The sequence below is a fragment of the Propithecus coquereli genome, unplaced genomic scaffold (genome assembly GCF_000956105.1).
Source record: "Propithecus coquereli isolate 6110/MARCELLA unplaced genomic scaffold, Pcoq_1.0 Scaffold1, whole genome shotgun sequence".
NCBI lineage: Eukaryota > Metazoa > Chordata > Mammalia > Primates > Indriidae > Propithecus > Propithecus coquereli.
In genome coordinates this window covers 4,026,453-4,044,802 of record NW_012133857.1, presented here as the reverse complement: position 1 = coordinate 4,044,802, position 18,350 = coordinate 4,026,453, and the positions used below count along the sequence as shown (strand labels likewise).

The 18,350-nt window shown below is 47.7% G+C and overlaps 1 protein-coding gene across 4 annotated transcripts in view; it reads right to left on the bottom strand.

Moving 5' to 3' along the window:
- Positions 1 to 18,350, bottom strand: part of MYRIP (myosin VIIA and Rab interacting protein) — a 344,233-nt gene that overhangs the window by 77,846 nt on the left and 248,037 nt on the right. For all 4 annotated transcript variants that reach the window (XM_012644759.1, XM_012644829.1, XM_012644902.1 and 1 more), the window contains 4 exons: positions 13,724 to 13,804; positions 9,557 to 9,654; positions 9,260 to 9,340; positions 4,957 to 5,100 (listed from right to left, as the gene is read on the bottom strand). In XM_012644759.1, the coding sequence (XP_012500213.1) occupies positions 4,957 to 5,100; positions 9,260 to 9,340; positions 9,557 to 9,654; positions 13,724 to 13,804 (404 nt within the window). The remainder of the gene's footprint in view (positions 1 to 4,956; positions 5,101 to 9,259; positions 9,341 to 9,556; positions 9,655 to 13,723; positions 13,805 to 18,350) is intronic.

The window sequence follows — 18,350 nt, the reverse complement described above, 5'->3', positions numbered from 1 at the left end:
CCTTGCCTACCAGATGTGCTGGCCCTGCTATGGCGCTGGTGAGAGGGGAGGGGCCGGGGGCCCTGGACAAGGGAAGTCAGGCCAGTGCCTCTGGGGGTCCAGACACAGGGAATCACCCCAAATGGAGGTGTGAAGGTGGGAGAGGAGGGCAGCAGGACAGACAAGGACAAAAGCTGGAGAGGATGAAAAGGGGTGGGAAAGAGGTCAGGGCATGAGGAGGGCCCAGGTTGTTCCCTCTTGGGGACATTCCTCTTGGGGTATCTGTGGCTCATCTTCCCAGGCTGGTCAGTGTGGGGTCTGTGAGTTACCTCGGTTTTTCCCATTTCTCTGTTAAATATGGATGGCTGCAGCCAACAGGGATGGAAGAGAAAGTCAGTTTCGCCACCTCAGACACTGGTGGGTGGCCTTTGTCCCCAGAACAGCTAGGACTTGGTACAGGCCTTTCTGCATGAGCCAACTAATCAAGACTCAGCACGTTTTTATCATTGAAGGTTTAGTAATGTGCAAACTCTCCATCCAGATGATGTTTTTTAAAAGCTCTAATCACAGTGCTTGTCTTTACACTAAGCCAGGAGCTACAAATGGTCATTTACAAGGGTGTGGGTCCCAGTGTTTTTGCTGGGACCTTAATCATTACATTCTCCTTCCTTCCCAGGTATCCTGGGAACCAGAAGGGAAGGGTTCAAGCCCAGGCCTTGACTAAATCCCCACAAATGGACGCAATCTGCCATCATTCAGCCACGGCCCACGCCTGCAGGGTGCCACCACTCACCCAGTGCTGAGCTGTGGAAAATCCAGAGTGTATGTGAGCAGCGACAAGCATGAAGGCGCAATAATACTGCCTTCTCAAAGGGGCACACCGTGCCAGGGACCCAGCTGGGCACGTAATGGATTACTCTTTATACCCAGATCCAGGCTGTTTTGCTTGGGGAAGCTCCCTGTGAGTGTAAGTCTGGATGGAGGAAGATAAAGCATGTACTTTTTCTTGCCTGATATTGTTGACAAAAATATGCTGTTTACATATTAGAAACTATAGGATGGTGTGAACTTACAGGGAGGGCGTAGGAGGGGACCTCCCTGGTCAAATGTCCAAGTTAAAGGTGAAGCTCGCACTAATAGGAGCCAGCTGATGCTATTGTCCCTTCTGTGAGGTACCTGTACCCCCACCAAACACATGATCTAGATGGTTACGGTGTTTTGCCAAGAGAGGTGCTCACCCAAGGGGGTGGGTACATCGGTATCCTTTACAGGGTTTTTCCAAACTACAGCCTCATGGTTCTCTCCCACCCCCTCCCACAAAAGTAGATTCAAGCCTGGGGAAGGTGGCCATATCTTGTCAAGTGTTGTATATCAGAAATTCAAGATACTTTAGAACCAGGCAAGGGCTTCCATTAAGGCTTATTTCTATATCAAAATCTAGAAATAAATAAGATGCTATTATTTGCCTCAAGAAAAAAAAATAGGTATGAAATGCTTAAGTTCTCTCTACGTTGATGTCAAAGCTGCAGCCATTAGTTATGTTGTGCAGGAGGCAGGTATTTGGCAAGACAGATTTTCTGATATGAAAATCAAATCCCGAGAGGTATTTGTTTTAGCAAACCAAATGGGAATTCTGTGAGACTCTGGATTGTATCTCTAAATGTCTTTTTCAGTGGAAACAGCCCAGGGCCAGGCCTGCATCTAAGGTGGACTGAATTCTTTCCTTGGCTGATGAACCAAGCAGGAGATTTCCCTTGGGAAGGGTCATCGCTGTTTATTTTAAGCTGCTTTTGGCCAGTGCTTGGCTGAGGAGTGTGGATAACATACCTCTGCTCCTGCTGTTGGAAGGGGAACTATTGCCCATAATCACTGCTGTGCCCACTCTCCTGACTCATGGTACAAGAGCCCACTGTTCCACATCACTAATGACATACGGACAGCGTCTGGTCTCTAGGAGGTAGGAGGAACACCATTTCCAGCTTTAACCATATGCACAATAAGGAGACCCAGTGACCCAGTGGGGGAAGCAGGCATTCCATGGTCAGAACTTCCCAAGGGAACACGAGACAGCAGAGCATAGGAAATGCTCAAAACCAGGAGATCCACGTTCTAGTCCTGGCATCCACTTAGTCCCAGTGGCTCAGGCTGGCTAGGCCTCAGTTTACTCTTCTGTAAAGTGGGGACAATGCAGGGTGCTCTCACATGGCTCTAATGAAGAAATATATGTGAAAGCCCTCTGCACATAGTTTATATAAAGAAAAGGTCCAGCCAGATGTTATTACTGTGGACGTCTGGCCAACCCTCCATTATTGCCAGCATTACTTAAGCATCCTATGATGAGTCCACGCATCCTCCAAGCCTCTCTGTTCACGGGTTTGCATGAGAACTTTAGTTATTCTGCAGAGCTGTAATAAGGTGACATGAACAGGAAAAATCGGGAAAGGGCTGTATCTGGGGAGTGAGGTCTCTTCAGTGCAAGGGGAAGTAGGACAAGGTCAGGGAAGGAGCTTTCAGCCACTGGTAAAGGAAGACCAGGGCAGCCCCGAGATGCAGTGAGTGGACAGAAACGTTCCGGTGGGCGACAGGAGATAACGGAAGAGAAGCAAGCTGGCGCCACCTGGCTGTGAGGACCCGTGGTGGGGCCGGGCTGGTGGGGGCAGGTGCCTGTGAATCAGAGCAGGGGGCAGTGATATGCCAACGGCTGCCGCTCTCTGGGCCTGGGCCTTAGCTAACCAAAACACGGTGAGGTACAGCTCATAATTCACAGCAGGTACCTTGATGATCGTGACCTTGATTTTGAAATGCAAAAATAAAGTAATAATAGAAAGAACAATAACTATCATTTGAGAGATGAAACCTAGGTGCTAAGTGGCCTGTGTCCACTTCTCATTTGGTTACCTGCCATTGTGCCCCCTAGTCTCTGTTCCCCAGCCACGTGATGGCTATTCTCTTCCTTGAACTAATCAGTTCCTTCCTGCTCAGAGCCTCCACGCATGCTCTTCCCCTCAATGCTCCCAAATCTCTCATCCTTCAAGCCTTGGTTTCATGTCACCTCCTAGGAAAGGCTTTCCCTGACTGTCCCCCGACCAAGCTTCCACCCGCCCCAGTTCTCCCTCCCCTCCATCCTCCTGATAACAATTACTGGAATTTGTACCCCTGTGTTTCCTTGTTTACTTATTTTTGATGTGTCCCACCTATAGATTATGGTGGAGTCTGCTGTATCTGCAGGAAACCCTGTCTCCGGAGCACCTAGCCTTGCACACAGCAGGAGCTTAATAAAGACTGTTGACTGCACAAGGAATCCTCAGAACCGTCCTTTGGGGCAGGTCGTATTATCCCTATTTTATAGACAGGAAACTAAACAGTTGTTCAAGGTCACAGAACTAGTCAAGGGCAAATCCCACCCCAGGAGTGGCAGAGGCAGAGCTCAAGCTCCCTGTTCTTGCCTCTGACCCTCGGCTCAAGGCTGAGTCTGGGGTGCTGTGCAGATTTCCACTTCCTGGAGCCCTCCCGATCTTGCCCCTTTGTGCAGAAAATACTTCAGAAAGACTCCCCACACGCAAGGTGACGTGTGCCTGCATCCTGAGCCCAGGAACGGCAGGTCTGATTTACAGACCAGTCTGAATGGCAGGCTGTTTGAAGGACCATTCAGCAGGATCCTTCCCCAGACCCCGCTGCAGGAAAGGCCCCTCCCTCCTCCAAATTCCAAATCCATTTCCAGTCTCAGTCTTACAACTGAGTGCCCAATTATGCAGTCTCCTTTTATCTCCTTTTTACCAGTTTTAGCCATATCCCCTCCTGCCTTGCTCACCAGATTACAAAGTTCTGGAGGGCAGGGACCGAGTCCTCTATTTGTTTTGTTCTCCTTGGTGCTGAGCACAGGACAGCAGCAGCAAAACAAGCTGACAGCATGTTGACAAGGGAAGGTTCTGCCGATAAATCAATGAAGTTTAATCTCTGATAAAGCCATACAGATACTCCTTGTCACCCCCGTGCATCTGGTGGCTGGTGAGGACATGGGGAGTTCATGCAGGTGAGGCGCTGCTCATCCTTTCTGGAATTGCAGTCTGCCACGTGCGGCTGTACACACCCTTTTCTCAATCTGCTCACGTAGGGATGACGGCCACTGGGCCCCTCAGGGGAGCGGGGTAAGCACCCGGCCTTGCCTTCCCAAGGCTGCCTTCGCAGTGCTGAGCTGCACCTGTGTGCCGCCCTGCCCCGACCATGGGCCCTGACGTGGTTGGCAGAACCAGGGCCCCACTGGCCAGTCCCTTGGTTTCCTGCCAAGCCTGCCCACGGAGCTCCTTTACCAGCACTCTGCTAGTCCTCTGCAGGGCTGACGTGAGCCAAGAGCGAAGGATTTCATGGACTTGGGGACCCTACTGCAGCTGCAAGCAGCCCCAGACCTTTGGGCCACAGGGAGGCCATGAAGCTCTGTGACGCAGGGTGACAGACAAAAAGGTTGGCATCACATCATGACTTCCCAACCATGTCCACATGTGACCATTTTGGTGGCTGAAATGGCAGTGGCAATTTTGTTGCTGTCATTTAGTTTCAGTAAAGCAAGCAAATGACCTAGGTTGTAAGAATACACATGGCTCTTATAAAGCTGTCCCCGTCTCCACAGGACTTGGTACAACCCTTCTCACAATGAATACAAAAATGTAGCCCATCGACATCTTGATTTTTCCTAAATTCATCTCTGTGTAAAAACCCACCTCTGTATTCATCAATAATCAGTTGTGGTTTTTCCTTTCTCTCAGCTTCTGTCTCTCCTCTCTCACCCCTCCTGCTGTCACTCACACTCACCTTCTCTCTCAATCTCTCTCCCTCTGTCCCTTAGAATCCTTCACGCTGGCCAGTGGGCGCCAGAGTCAACAGCAGATGCTTAAGCCCCACTTGTACTGGAGAGCAGCTCCGATTGCCATGCGGAGGGCATCTGTGTGGAGGCTGGGCCAGCACTGCCCGGGAACTCACCCAGAGAGTGGCGGAAGCTCCGTGGCCTCCTGGGGGGACTGTGGTCCCCTCATCTGCTGTCTTCGCGCTGCAGCTCTGGGGCTGTGGCCACTCTGGCTCTTCTTCCGTTTGCTGCTCGCTTTTGCTCTTCTGTTTTCTTATGATCTGTGGGGGACAAAGGGAGCCAGTTAGTGGAGAGGCCTCCAGATGCCATGTGGAGTTAACTGGGACCGTCTTTGGAATTTTTTCAGCCACTGTAAAGCTTAATTTCAACAGAACACCAGCCCGTTTTCAGATCTGCCTTACGACAGCACAACTGTAGCCTTGAACATTCTAAGCATTTTACAGTTTACAAATAATCCTTCTGTGACAGTAACAGCTTCTTCTATTTATTAAGTGCCTACCATGTGTCAGACTCTCTGTGGTAGGTATCGTATATGCTTTACCTCGTTTCATTCCAAGAGGTACAAGCTATAATTCTCCCTATTTCACAAATGAGAAAACAGGCTCAGAGAGATTAAGTCAAGGCCACCCAGTTCATAAATGGTGGAGCTGGACCTCACACCCAGAGTCTCTGGCTGTAAGTCCTGACTCTAGGAAGCATCTAGAAGCCCCGTTGAGGGGGCAGATGCCAGGAGTCATCAGGGATGGCTTCGGCTCCAGCTCGCTGGCACCACTGGCAGGGCTGGCGCAGCCATTTGGATTTACTGAGTCCATCTGCACAGAGGTCTCTGGGCTCTTAACTTCCTACAGGCAAGGAGCAGCCAAAAAACTGCTGAGCCACCAAGATGGGCATATTCTTCAATGCCCTTTTAGGCCAGACAGGATGATGAAAAGAAGGCTGAGAGCCAAGGAGAACAGTGAACTGAGGTGCCACGCCCAGGGACAGACCTGGCGTCTAATCAAGGCACAATCCCCATGGCAGGGTGGGGACCTGGCCATGTTTCCCCGCAGGGTTTCAGACTTGCTGAGAACCCGTGACCTTCTGTGCCTCCCCTGCCTCCTCTCTGCAGGTGAGTGGGGTTCGTGCTACTTCCCTGTTTCTCTTCCCTCACTGTATATTGGGTATATAGGGGGAGATGACTGGTTTGCTAGTTTCACGGATCTCTAGCTGAAAAGCAGCTAGATTTGGATACAACGTACTTTGAACCATGACTAGATCAGACATTTAGGGGTCTTTGTGTGGGGTGAGTATACCTGGCATGTGGACGGGATGTGAATTATTGTGACCAAAAGGGAAGACTGGATTTTTTCAACACTCCCTGGAATATAGCCCTTTGTTGTGCGACTTTGCAGTCCTCCCCATCAGGGAGAATGTACTTTCCAGCCCTTGGCTTTGGGCTCCACTGTGTGACTTGCTTCGGCCAATGGCACGTGAGGAGGGTAACATGTGCCAGGGGCAAGCCTCAGCCTTGATAGGCACTGCTTGCTTCCTCCTGCTCTCTGGGCCTTCCGGCATGGCCGTGGGTGGCCGATGTGTCTTAGTTGGCCCCAGAGTGAACATGCTGCAGCCGATTTGGTCCCAACCCACAGCTTGAAGTGGAGCTACTACAGATGCATGAGCAAGAAAGAAATTGTGGTATGATAAAAAAGATACACAGATGGTCCCTGACTTACAATTTTTTGACTTTACGATGATGGGAAAGTGATGCATTCAGTACAGCATTCAACAAATTACATGAGGTATCCAACTCTTTATTATAAAACAGTCTTTTGTGTTAGATGATTTTGCCCAGCTGTAGGCTAATGTATGTGTTCTGAGCATGTTTAAGACAGGCGAGGCTAAGCTATGATGTACTAAGTGGGGGTTAGATGTATTAAATGCATTTCGACTTACAATATTTTCAACCTAGGATAGGGTTACTGTCCGGAGGCAACCCCATCTATTTTAAGTCCAGGAGCATCTGTATTGGTCTTTGACTGCAGTTCCTGGCACAGATCTTCAAAAACCCCTGGAATTATTTGAGTAATAGGAGTGTCTTTGTTACACTAATGAGGTGATTGAAGGTGGGGCCCTTAGATAACTTTAAGTCATCTAGGATGAAGGCTGGCGGCCAGAAAAACCAAGTACAGTACATGATTAGAGAGCTGCAGCTTTCTGATGGAGCCCCTGACTCTGTGGGGGGAGAGGGACTGGAGAGTGAGCTCGATCAGATGCCCAGTCACTTAATCAATTATGCCTACTTCATGGAGCCTCCATAAAAACTCTGCAGCAGTGAGGCACAGAGCGCTTCCTGGCTGGTGGACACGCTGATGTGTCAGGACGTGGCGCACACAGCGAGGGCTTGGGAGCTCCGTACACCCTGCCCCCAGACCCTGCTGCCCCATGCATCTCTCCCCACCTGGCTGCTCATTCATATCCCGCATATTATGAGGGAAAAATAAAATCTCAGGACCTCCAACACTCATAATGCCAAAGGGGAGACCGGGCCTGGAAACTGAGCCACGCAGCACTGCTGTCCTCTCTCCAAATGGACAGCTGTGATCTCGCAACCCTGCGCCATGACTTGACGCGTAAGCCGGATTCCCACAACAAGGCCTTTCGCCTCTCCGCATGGCTTTCCTCACGGACTGCTCATGGGGAAATGCTTTGTTAGCCCTAAACCTTTCAGATACACAAGGTCTATTCGGAAAGCATCCAGCCATTGTTAATATAATGAAAACAGTTTACACGATATCCATGTAACCTGGCAGCCAAGGAGAGTGGACTGGGATGCGCCTGCGTGAACAATGATGCCCTCGCTGTGCTAGTGAGGGGGCGCTAGACGCTCTCGAGTGAGCCTGTGTGCTGCGTGGCCATCGCATTCAAAGTGACTGAGCGAGTAAAGCAACAGCCATGACTGCAGTGCAAATAAAAGTGTCGCACAAATGCCTCAAAGCTGGTTAAGAATGTGCTGAAAGTGACTCACGTTCTGGAAGGCCTGCAACAAGCAGAGCACCTGAGAATATTGAACGTGTACTGGTTAGGTTAAGAGACGCTGGGAGAACTGTGAGGTCCCAAGGTGCCTACTTTGAGGCGTCATTGTCCTATGTACAATGTTTCTTGCATCTTGTATTTTCTTCAATAAATGTCTCTATTTTGCATATCACATGGCTGGATACTTTCCGGACAGACAGACAGACCTCGTACATCCCCTAGAAAACAAGTGTGTGCCAAGCATAACCTTAGGACTGCAACGTAAATAAATTCTTGATCTTGACTTCTGTTAAGTTTCACACTGACAGTGTTGATGACAAGCTTATCTCCACAGATGCAGGCCAAGGACAGACGAGACCAGTCACTCCTCTGCCCGCCCTGAGTAGACTACATAACCGACTTCCTCCCTCTGCTCCCTCTGAATGTTCGCCTTACCTTATGTGAAATGTAGATTTACCTAGCACTGATTAGAGCCCCACAAGAGGGTGACCATTTGCCTCACTGCCTATGTGCGTCCTCTCCCCTCTGAGTACCTGTTTCCAATCCCCGTGTGGAGAGCCCAGGGCCATAGATGCTTTTGTGGTCTGTGCTCTTCCCAGGCGCATCCTCAGACTTTGGCTTAGTAAACTTGAACTGAGTGTGACTCTCGTTCCCAGTCACTTATTATGTAAGTTATCAGTATTAAACTGGTGACTGAAACTAGGGTGCTTTCTGAGTTCTATGACTTGTTCTAGCAAATTATTGAACCTGAGGGCCTGGAGTCGTGGGAGCCCCTGAATTTGTAGTAGGCCAGGCAGGAGTCTGGTGACCTGGGGATCCCTGAGACTTGTGGCTGGTATCTGATATGGGGACAGTCTTGTGGGACTGAGCCCTTAACTTGTGGGGTCTGCACTAACGCCAGGTAGTTAGTAATCAGAAAGGGACTGAATTTCAGTTATTGGTTGGCATCTGAGAACTGGTTGTGGAAGACAGAGAGATCCTTGTTTAAAGCCACAGAGGTTTTGGGTGGTTGGTTTCTCAGCAGTAATTAACTGGTACACTGTGTCGGCGACAGCTTAGGGCATGGAGGTAGCAGATTGCAAAGCTTCTTCAGCAAGAGACTATCTGGGAAGTGTTACACACACACACACACACACGCACACAGACACACACAGACACGTACACATACAGCCCAGGAGACAGGAAGCCAAAGAGCAGCCTGCTCGGTGCTGACAGGTCCTGAGTCCCCACCCACTAGCTCAATCCCGAAGGCGGCCACATTCAAACTGCTCAGAATCTGCAGTGCAATGCAGTCCCTCTGCATCGGCCCTCAGAGCACAAAGGTGAAAGTGAGGGGAAACCGTGCAGAGGACATTCCCCACGTTTGCTCTGCAGTTCACTCCGGGCCCTGCTCTGGGGCCCACCTACCTTCTGCAAGATGGCTGTGGCCAGCTCCTCAGTTAGCTCCTCCTTGTGGTCCCGCAGGTAACTGGCCTCGTTCTGCTTGTCCTGTGGAGGGAAGAGAATGGCCAGGTGCTTAGGTGGGTGCGGGGGGCCTTGGCAATCGCTTTCTTGGGAGAGTCCTGCCCACAAATGCAGAAGGAGGTCGGGCACTGCTCTACTCCAGGCTGTTGGGACACTGATTTCCCTACATCTGGCACTTTCTCCTCGTGGCCAGGACCCCGACCCACACCTCCCCCCAGAGAGGAGCAGCGGAGGCCCTACCAGGCTGTCCCCATAGGCTTCTGCTTTGGAAATTGCTTCCTCGATGGCCTCTTCAGCCACCCGCAGGGCCACAGCCAAGGTGTCCATCACACTGTGTCCTAGATAGGAAACAGAACACAGAGCACTTTCCAAAAGGAAATGACCAGTAAAGTGACTGTTCCACTTTGAGCTCCCCTGCTTAAATCCTTCAGGGGGTCTAGGTTAGCAAATTCCAAACTGCTTCGTCAGCACACGAGTCCCTCACCCTTCCCACCTGCCTCAATACTCCTCCTGTGCCTCATTCTGCTGCTGCCACCTCTCTCTTCACAACTCTTAGCTCATTCCTCCTCCCTCTGGTCTCCTGACCCATGACCGAGCTGCTTCCCGGGGACCCCAATGCTTGGCCTGAGGGTTCCTCCTCTAAAAAATCTCAGACCCCTTCTTCCCCTCCCTGGATGTCCACCCAAGGTTCCGGGCTTGCTTTCATGGGAGCCAGAAAGGCCCATCCTCTGTCCCCTTCCCATAGGTCATTTTCAGAGAGCAAGAATTGATCATATTCACTGTTGTATCCTAACACTAAGCACCAGTCCAAGCACACAGAGTAAAGATGACTGAACAAAAGGGCTGAATATAAGGAAATAATAGATCTTCATTTACTTTCCCAGATAAAAATCATGTTTTATTTTGTGCATATAATGTGTCATTGTGATGATGGGAATAAAAATTATTAAATGTCCTAAGGGCACTAGGATGTGCCTATAATTTAATGCAAATACAAAATCCGTGGAAGAGTTTTTTAGACTATAAACAGTATCAATAACAACAACACTGGCCAACCTCACAGAGTTCGACCACATGCCAGGCCATAGGCCAAGCGTTTCACATACATGATCACAAGTAATCCTGACAACAGTTCGGTAAGGAGCTGCCGTTTTACAGATGGTAAATTTTTTGAAGCACAGAGTGGTTAAATAACTTGCCCAAGGTCACACAGCAAGACAGTAAGAGTATTAATATTTGAATTCAGTACTCAGTCTCCCAAACCCTTGATTTTAACCATGAAACTAAGATGAATACAAGATAACATGATTTTAAAACATAGTGCTATGTATTTTTAGTGAACACATTCTGTTTTTTTACATATAGCAAAAAATGGGAGAAAGTATCTCCAGATCAAAGGACTTCCCCAGGTGACAAAATTCTTTTTGGAGCTAAGTGCTTAGAAGAGTTCGGCTTCCCTTGAGCTATTACATTTTAGCCTCTTCCTTGTGAGAATTTCTATTATCCCTCTCTTAGTTTGCCCCAGAAGTCCAAATCACAACAGATGCAGGAATATAGGTACACAAGGGCTGGGTACCTGGGTCTCCTTTTCCCCAATTTCAACCTCCCGTTCCATTTATAATCTCTAGTTATGTATTCTTTAACACAGGCAAGCTGTGTTAAGCTGTGTTAAGCTGTAAGCTGCCGAAAATTCTTTGTGGAATGAGGGTGTAAATATAGCAATTCATTAATTAATCACTCACTCAATTAAAAAAATAATTCAAGTTTCTTAGACTCATAAAGATGCAAACGTGGACAGAAAATGGCATTTGGCAAATATAATAAAATCTCTGAAACCAACCCAGTTAAGGTCAAAGTGATCTAGCCCGCTGATGAGGACACGGCAGGATGGCCATGACAGTCATGACAGAGTCATGTAGGGGCAACCCACCCTGGGGCTCTGCATACCACTGGTGGCTGATTGAACACACAGTTTTCCCAATGTTTTGATAACTAGATCCCATAAAATCTAAGTTGTCATTACACTAAGTGCTCCCTGGAGATAGACACTGTGTCTCTCATTTCTCTTCTTTAAGATAGCTATCAATGCATTTTTTTCACAGAAGAAGTCCACAAATTTTTATTGAATCAAACAAACGTTTACTGAGGACCTCCTGTGTGCTAGACTCTGATGGACAAGCCGAGTCCCTACTCTCATGGCTTTCCAAGCTACTGGGTGATTAGGTATGTAAGCAATCACTAAGAGGCATGCCTAACATTCCTGTGACAGGAATGGTCTCCAAGTTCCAGAGGTCTCTGGAAAGTAAGCACCTGGGGCCACACCTAGAAAGGCTTTGGATGCCATGTTTATTTATGATTCTTGGATAAGAATGATTTGGAACACTGGCTGAAAACTGAAGGCTCAGGTCAGTGTTTCAGGGAGAAAAATTGGTGGGGCTACAGAGCAAAGCTAAGAAGGCAGGTAGCTAAAGTTCAGAAGACCAGTTAGATGGTGGGATGGTTAGTTTTATGTGTCAGCGTGGCTAGGCTATAGTGCCCAATTATCAAACACTAATCTAACACTAAGTGTTGCTCTGAAGGTTATTTTGTAGATGTGGTTAACCTCTATTATCAGTTGACTTTATGTAAGGGTTACCCTTGACGATGTGGGTGGGTCTCATCCAATCAGTTGAAAGGCCTTAAGAGTAAAAATTGAGGTTTCCCAGAGATGAAATTCAGCCTCAAGACTGCAGCATCAATTCCTGCCTGAGTTTTTAGCCTGCCGCCCTACCCTATAGATTTCAGGCTTGCTGGGTCCCCATAATTGCATGAACTCATTCCTTAAAATGAATATGTGTGTGTGTGTGTGTGTATGTGTGTACATACATACATATGTGTCTCCTACTGGAGAACCTTGAAATACAGATGGTTACCAAAATTAACACTAATACAGGAGATTTTTGAGGAGGGAGGTGCTTAGGTTATGGGCTTCAGAATGAAAAAAAAATGATAACACTGGAAACAGAGCTGACAGGTACTTGAGTGGCCTGGTGGAAGTTGGGAGAGGGACTGAGGCAAGATAACTTTTGCTGTTGGACCTAAGTGGCTGAGGACCTTGATTAGGACATGCTCAGGTTAAGAATCATACAGGATCTTCAGGTGCCAACGGCCAACCATTAGACATCTCAGTCTAGAGCTCTGGGCTGAAATCAAGGCTGGGCATTTTAGGCTCAGCAGCAAACGGAGGTGCACTGAGGCCATACGATGGTGTGTGGTATCCTATGGAGAAGCTGCAGGCAGCAAGGATAACAGAGGACAGAGCCTTCATGAGAAGGCACCTGTATTAGTTAGGGTCCTCCAGAGAAACACAACCAGTAGGTGTGCTCGCTCTCACTTTCTCTCTCTGTCTATACACACACACACAGAGATATAGACATATAAGAGAAGATCTACTATGGGAATTGGCTCATGTGATCATGGAGGCCAAGAGGTCCCCTGATACGCTGTGTGCAAGCTGGAGACACTGAAGAGCAGGTGGTGTAACTCAGTACAAGTCTGAAGGTCTGAGAAATGGGGGAGCCACTGGTTTACGTCTTGGCGTCCTAAGGCCCAAGATCAGAGCTCTGATATCTGAAGGTCAAATAAGATGGATGTGTCACCTCCAGAGGAGGGACAGCAAATTTGCCCTTCCTCCACCTTTTTGTTCTATCTGGGCCTTCGGTGGATTGGATGATGCCTGCCCACACTGGTGAGGGTCTATGATTCAAATGCTATTTTCTTCTGGAAATACCCTCACAGACACACCCAGAAATGATGTTTTACCAGTAATCTGGGGATCCCTTCACCCAGTCAAGTTGACACATTAAAATTAACCATCACAGCACCCAAAAAGAGAACAGAAAGCATGCAGACAAGCTGCGGGGGCCACGGGGGGAGGACGATTCAGGAAGCACTGGTTATCAACGTCCAGTGCTCTAGGGAAGAGCTGAAGTGATGAACAAGGTTTTACTTGAAATGGGAAGTTTGTTTTGCTTTCAACCACTGCTCGAAGGAGACTATTATATTGATATAAGAAAAGTAGCAGTTAATCAGTAAATGATACATTCTTTATAGGAATATTTTAATACGAGATGCACAAGTGAGTGGATTTATTGTTATGTCCAACTCCAGAAAAACATTCACTAGTTGATTGCAAAGTATCACGCGTCTGGGTAGTGAATGCAGTTCTGTCGGCCACACTTGGATATACTCACCTATTTTTTATGATGCATTTACACAATGGGCAATAAGAAGACCCATGGAGACTCACACATAGCAATGAATAGTTGCATTCAGGGGTAGCAATGCAACTGGGAGGCCCTGACAGTATCTGAAAGTGTTTCTATTCCCCCAACTTCCCAGTGATTATAAACTCTTAAGCAATTTTACCTTCTGATTGTCTATAAAATGTTGAATCACTGCCAGAAATGCTTCCTTCATTCTCCAGGTTTGACTCAAAAAAGCTTCCTCCTGGGGGTGGGGTGGGGAGGAGAGAGACAGAATTGGTGAGCACTGATGCACTGTGTCACTGAACTGGCAGACCACCGTTACCCACTCATTAAGTTGGCCTTGAAAATGGGTTTAGGGAATCACTGGGCCCCACAAAATGCTACCACTTTTGACCTGTTGCTATTTTCTTCTCACATTGATTCCTGGTGCCGTATTGCTACCATCCCCGACTTTCTTCCAATAACTTCTCTGAAGGCAGTATGGAGTCAAAGACAGAACAATTAATTCTGAGAGATGTGAGCTCAATTCCTAGACCTGCAAATTACTAGGTGTGTGATTTACAGCAAGTTATTTAACCTCTCTAACACTTGGTTTCCTTACCAGAACAACAGGAATCACAATAGCACTCTCCTCGATGTGTAACGAGCTATGGCAAACATCTTTAGCTGGAGTCCACAGCATCGATCCACACAGCCGCCTTTAGCTAATGATTTAACTGTCATCATCCTCTTCTGCAGAAGAGAGTCCATGTGAAACACACCCAGAGGGAGGTAAGGTAAGCCATGGTATGTCACCTTTTAAGGCCTACTGTCTCTTTTCTGGTCTTCTCTCTCTGTGTTTTAAAAGACAGGGTCTTGCTCTGTCACCCAGGCTGGAGTACATTGGTGAGATCACGGCTCACTGCAGCCTCCAATCCTGTGCTCAAGTGATCCTCTTCCCTCAGCCTCCTGAATAGCTGAGACTATAGGCATACACCACCATGCCTGGCTAGTTTTTTTTTTTTTTTTTTAGTAGAGACAGGGGTCTCACTATGTTGTTCAGGCTGGTCTCAAACTCCTGGCCTCCAGACATTCTCCTGCCTTGGCCTCCCAAAGGGCTGGGATTACAGGTGTGAGCCACAGTGCCTAGCCTGGTCCTCTCTTAATTGAATACACCCTCTGGTCTTAATTCCACTCAGGGAAGAGCAATTATCTTTGCCCTTCTAAAGCCCTTTTTAAGTTTGAGATTTTTAGTATCTGTATTCCCATATTAATTCATCAAATGAGGTCTTTTAAGGTCGGTATAATGGCTTTTTAAAATAATCACTGTACCCCAGTGCCCACGGTAGTATCTAGAGAGTAGGTAACTCAAAAATTATTGAATTGAAAACTGGTTGAAAACACTGTTTGACAGAACCAAGAAAGTAAATGAGAGTCTACTGTGTCTTAGCTCAGTAAGGGACAGATGAGACTGACAGCAAGTCAAACTCAGCAATAGGCCTTACCTTCACATAATACACCCTGTGCTTTCTTGGATGGGTTCCCACGGGGGAGCTCTAAAGGCATTTGCTGTAGGTATTTGTAGCAGGAGTAGGAGGCTGCTGCCGTTGTGAAACAAGCTTTTAGTGTGCAGCCTGTCCTGCTAATTCAGCCTGACCATATGCCAGTGTCTTTGTGTGTGTGTTTTTTGACCAGGCTTTCAAAAGCCTTTCAGAAGTCTACTCATTTTAGCTCTGTGACCTTGAGGAAGGGACTTTGTCTGTCTGGGTCTCTGTTTCCTTGCTTACAAAATAAAGCTTTAGGATAAGTCATCTCCTCAGTTCCCAGGCTATATATACGTCTAACTGCAAATATTTCCGTTTGGCCTGGCTGCAGCCAGTATTCATTCATTCGTCCAGCAAACAGTCCACGAGCACCTGCCAGCTGCCTGGCCTCGAGCTGGGTGTTAGGAGTACATCGGTGAGCAAAGCTTCACCCTCCCTGCCCTGGCAAGCTTGAGGGTCCAGTGGGGGAGAATTCATTAATCAAAGACACATGGATAAATGTAAAATTATAGATATGTTAAGTGTTCTGATGGAGTGACTCACAGTACAGCGGAAGTGGGCAGCAGGGAAGACTGACCTGGTCAGTGAGGAACCAGCCAAGAGCGCGTAGGGAGTGGGAGAGCACCCAGGCCCGGCAAGAGCAAGCTGGCGGTGGGAGAACAGGGTGCGGCCGAGGACTCCTGAGAGGCAGCGTGGCTGGGCTGCCGAGGGGAGGGGAAGCTTGCATGAGGCGACCTGGGGACTCAGACCATGCAGGTCACAGTGCCCACATCAGAGTTTGGATCTTTGTCCCAACAGCCATGTGAAGCCATTAAAGGTTTCACAGAGGTGACCTGGTGAGATCTGTGCCTCTGAAAGCACACTGGGGCTTCTGCGTGGAGAATGCTTGGAAGCGGGTGGGTGCAGAGTGAGGAGGGGCAGGGCAGGGAAGCCCTGAGTGCAGCTCACTTTCTGGAGTTTCTGTGATGGGAAAGAGAACGGCAGGGCAGTGAGTGGAGGAAAATGCAGTCAAGGAAGAGCTTAGGAAGCAGGAGAGACTCGTGTGTTCGTAAATGCCAGTTAAAAGAGAGCTTGAATGGGTAAGGAGTGTCCTGGAAGGAGACGGGGACCAGATGCGAAGACCAACAGGAGGGGCGGGTAGCAGACAAGGACAGCAGCCCTGCAGCAGGGCAAGGGTGCAGATGAGGAAGGCCTTGCCTGGAACACCCTGTCAGCCACGGGAAGGAGGAGGTGCGGTCATCTGCTGAGAGGATGGGGAGGGCAGTGGGAGGACAAGAAGAGAGAAGATCTGAAAACATCTTTGGGAGACGGAGCTCACCAGGCCATGATTTTAAATCTTCTAGTACAACACCGCTCCTTCTGTGTCCCTTTAAATTCATAGGTGGGAGCCTCAATGTCCTTTAGGATGACGTGATTTTCCCCAAGGGCAGAAAGCAATTGAATTGTTCTGAAAAGCACTGACTAAGGGGCCAGTCAGAGGAAACGCTGATTTCACATGGCTCAGCATTTTCAAAAGATCATTTATCAATCAAATCCCAGATGAAGGATGCAACAGACCTTTTCAAGAATCATGTCAAAAATAAATACAGAATGATAATAAAGAAAAGCATAGTTTATTTTTCCCATTTTATTTATGCAATACTAAATAAAAGCATATGCTATTTATCCAACTGTCTGAAGATTAAGTATATTAATAATGGCCACTTTACCTTTTCATGTAGTACCTCTTTTTAGGATAACTGTTAAAAATGTCAGGCTGAGTCTACCAGATAAACCATGTGAACACATTACCATTGGACATTGTATTATAAATGCGTTTACTTGTCTGACTTCTCCACTGGAATTCTGGCTTTGAGATGGCACAGACTTGCTCATTTTGTCACTCCCAACTCTTAAACCAGGCGGGCACATAGTAGGTGCTCAATAAATGTTTACTGAAGGAATAAATAAATCTTAGATTTCTCTGACAAAACGAATGGGTCTCCTTTTAGGCCTAATCTGGCCACCTAATATGAGCTGCAGGAGGAAGGCAAGGTTGGGAGAGTTGGGGAGGGACCAATGACAGCACAAGGTGTGTTTGTGATGGGCCACCCAGAAGATTCTGTGAACTAAATGCAGTTTCAATGAACTGAGTGTTTTTAGGGCGAACTACACTGGTCGGTGTAGTGGAGACGTTTCGCAGGTGAAAGGAGTTTGATACCCAGAGTCCTGGAGCACAGCACACGCCTTGAGCCCTGCAGATACTCCACATTATGGTCTGACAATCAAAATTCTGAAAATAAGTTGAAGAACTCTGCTGAAATAATTACTGTGAAGTTCCAGCTGAGGTTCTCAGTTTTGGCTGTACCTTAAAATAATCCAGGGAGCTTTAAAAAATATGTATACAGGATCCCACCTTCAGAGATTCAAAAATAATTGACAGGGGGGTGGTGGACCATGATCCTGGGTATTGGGATGTTTTTCTCAGCTCTCTAGGTGACTCTAACGTGTAGTCACAATTGAGGATGGCAGGTGGCAGATGGCACACCTACAGTGGGTGCCGGGTGACAGGTAATGACTCTCTAGTTATCTCACACGACCAGGAGGCTACACAAGCACTGGAAGATTTCTCCGTACTTGAGGTGTAACTAAACTTCCTAGGTGGCTTATAGAATACATCTCATTGTTTTATGATTATGGCTTTACAGGTTTGAGTACCATCTCAGTAATTGTCTCCTGTCTGCTTGTCTTCATATTTATCCAAAGGAAATCTTAGTTTCAATGGGGAAACCAATCATATTAAAGCAACGGATTCTAACATTTCTATGAAGCGTGTTGGTATACATAAAATGATTTTAAGATTGAACTAGTGCAATATTGAGGATCTAAGATACGCCAGGCATTGAGCTACGCTTTGGGAACACAGATAAGGAAGCCACCATCTGCATATTGTGGTCCGGCAGGAGAGGCAGTTGTGTCAACCACCCCCTGAATGCAATGTGGTAAGTAACTGCGGCTCGGGTGAAAGAAGTGGTGAATCACAGAGGGCCCAGCACATAAATTTGCTTCAGTCGTGGCAGATCCTTATTCCTAGCAAATGATTCTACTCTGAAAATGACACTTGTAAATTTCAAAGCCCTGCACTAGCCCACTTGGGATTCATGTCTGACTTCTCCTCCTGTGCGGCCTTAGAGAGAAAGGGCCAGAAATGGAAATTGTGCCCTGTGCCGCAGGATTCTCCACACGTGCTTTCTTTTTCCCTCATTCTGCGTTAAGTGGTGGAGA